This window comes from Barbus barbus (assembly GCF_936440315.1).
Source record: "Barbus barbus genome assembly, chromosome: 10".
Classification (NCBI taxonomy): domain Eukaryota; kingdom Metazoa; phylum Chordata; class Actinopteri; order Cypriniformes; family Cyprinidae; genus Barbus; species Barbus barbus.
In genome coordinates this window covers 19570707-19573094 of record NC_136738.1, presented here as the reverse complement: position 1 = coordinate 19573094, position 2388 = coordinate 19570707, and the positions used below count along the sequence as shown (strand labels likewise).

Sequence of the window (2388 nt, the reverse complement as noted above, 5' to 3'; positions counted from 1 at the left end):
ATGAGGTTTGTTCTTGCGTATCACGCAAGCATTTTTGGAATTCCACAAGAACATAGATTTTATATTTCACAAGTCGTGTCAGAACTGATCTAATTTACTCACACAAATGTTACAATAATATCATTCAACTGAACTTTACTATTATGCATAGCTTTGTTGTACTCATACTGTAACTTGAATAACATTTTGTTCTTTTATATATCTTTTCGTATTTTACAGTATTTGCGAGTTTATTTCATAGGATATTTTTATGTGGATTATTCATTCATATGAATCAAATACTTGCATTAAAGAATGTTCAAAACAATTGTTTAGTGTTGTAGTAGAGAAATGGTTTTATTGACCCTTTAGAACTCTAGTACCAGGAGTCCATGATACGCCTCATGCTCATAAATCTCATGCCACCCATATTGCTGAAGCTCCTGTACTCTCCAGGCCTAAAGTACCACATCCTGCCTCTGTACTGGGGCTGCTCATACATGAGCCAGTGGCCATCCATCACATGGCAGGACTGGCAGTGAGACATGCGGTAACGGTCCATGACGTTGTCACAATCATCAGTCAGCTCATACATCTGGCCCATGAAGTTCTCCCTCTCATAGATCCTCATTTTGTAGGATCCCCTGTGCTGTAGTGTAGAAGTTGTCATTGGGTGATTTGGTTTTGGTAGTTTATAGTATCTATTCTGAATTTGGATTAAAAATAAATAAAATGAAGTTAATTTATGTTAATAAAATGTTAGTGGAACTTACCATGGGGATCATACGGCAGGACCTGATGCAGTCATTCATTCCAAACATTGACATGTAATCGGCATAGTCACCCTTCCTAAAGAAATACTGATTTCCCATGTAGTTGGGACGATCATACATCATCCAGCATCCACTCTCCACTCTGCAAGAGTGACAACGGCTCATGTAGGAGGAGAAGTCACCACAGTCGCTCATGCACTCATAAGAGCGACCCTGGAAGTTCTTGTCCTCGTAAAAGATGACCTGGGACAAACATAAAATGTTCAGCATTGAATAAATTTATTGTATCAACACTTCAAAAACAATTTGTTGTATTGAGATTGCAGGGTTTTGTTCTATGTCAGTTAGAGAAGAAAAGCAATCAATTATCAGAAAAGCAAAAATGATTTGAAATGAACTTAAGATGTTGAGAATTTGTTTTCTTTGATCTTGACTTACCTTTCCGTGCATGGTTGCGGTTGTGGTTATTCTAAATTTGCTACTGTAATGACAGCCTGCTGCCTTATTTATACTATATGGACTCTGAAAGAATTTGTATTCCTATTGTTTAAAAAGGCCTTAGTCAGCTGCATGGTGTAGTGAGTTGTACAGTTTGCTACTACAGACCTGAAAGGGTTATTATTTCAAGCCTTGTGGTGGAGAATATTAGAAATTTCTGCTTGTAAAGCAATTCCAGTGGCAAGACCACACTAAACAGCCAAAATACAGGTTAAACTAAATACGCTTTTGTAACCTGTGCCTGTATAGGAATTTAACAAACCTAGAATTTTATTATGTTTCTTTTTAACGTCAACTTTAATAGGATTTTTTATTTTATTTGCTTGTCTTTTAAGGTTTTTGTAAGGCCCTGGTTAGTAATTAATTTTGCTATATTTGGTAACACTTAAATCATTACTAGTGGGTTACAATGAGCTTCACTTTAGAATACTGATCCAAATAATTAGTAGTTTCTTCAGAAGTATGTAGTAACACTTGAATCACTACTACTATCCAAAACCTTACATATATCTCAAAAGCTTAAAAGTCAATATTAGGGAGTTATGATGCTTTTCACTTTAGAATACTGATCCAAGTAGTTAGTAGTTCCTTTAGAAGAATTTGTTAATTCTTGAGTCATTACTAGTGGGTTACCATGATGTTCATTTTAGAATTAATTATACATTATGCATAATTCACATTAATTATGAACCTGTATACAGTAGTTCTTAGTAGTTCTCCAGGATATATAAAAAAAAATAATAGTTATTGATTAGCTAATAGTGAACAACCAGTTTCAACGCTATTACTTACTAAACCAATAATCAGAGTTTCTTGTTAGGTAATAGTAGTTACTACAATGTTAATAGTGCATTAGTGACTTGTTCCTGTGTAGTTATTCATTAACAAAGGATCAGTATTCTAAAGTGTTACCATATTCTGACATTGCTGTTAAGAGCTCTCAATTAAATGTTTAAACTCTGTCAATAGAATTTTTAGCTTTTTTAAAGTAGAACAATTGATAATTTGTGGTTCTGGGAATTGATTGTTGATGATTATCTTGTTTTTAAAAAAAAGGCTGACAGCAGTTAGTGGAAGAGTTGAGGGAGACATAACATGGCAGAGCAGAGAATGCCTTTTTGCAAGCACTGTTGAACTT

The 2388-nt window shown here is 34.5% G+C and overlaps 1 protein-coding gene across 1 annotated transcript; it reads right to left on the bottom strand.

The window, feature by feature from the left end:
• Window positions 1–355: 355 nt before the first annotated feature.
• LOC306875689 (gamma-crystallin M2-like) lies at window positions 356–992 on the bottom strand (the record flags this gene model as incomplete). The annotated part of the gene is made up of 2 exons (XM_079426370.1): window positions 753–992; window positions 356–628 (listed from the first exon to the last, which is right to left on the bottom strand). The coding sequence occupies exons 1-2, from the start codon at window positions 945–947 to the stop codon at window positions 356–358; spliced, it is 468 nt and encodes a 155-aa protein (XP_079282496.1). The 5' UTR covers window positions 948–992.
• Window positions 993–2388: the final 1396 nt, after the last annotated feature.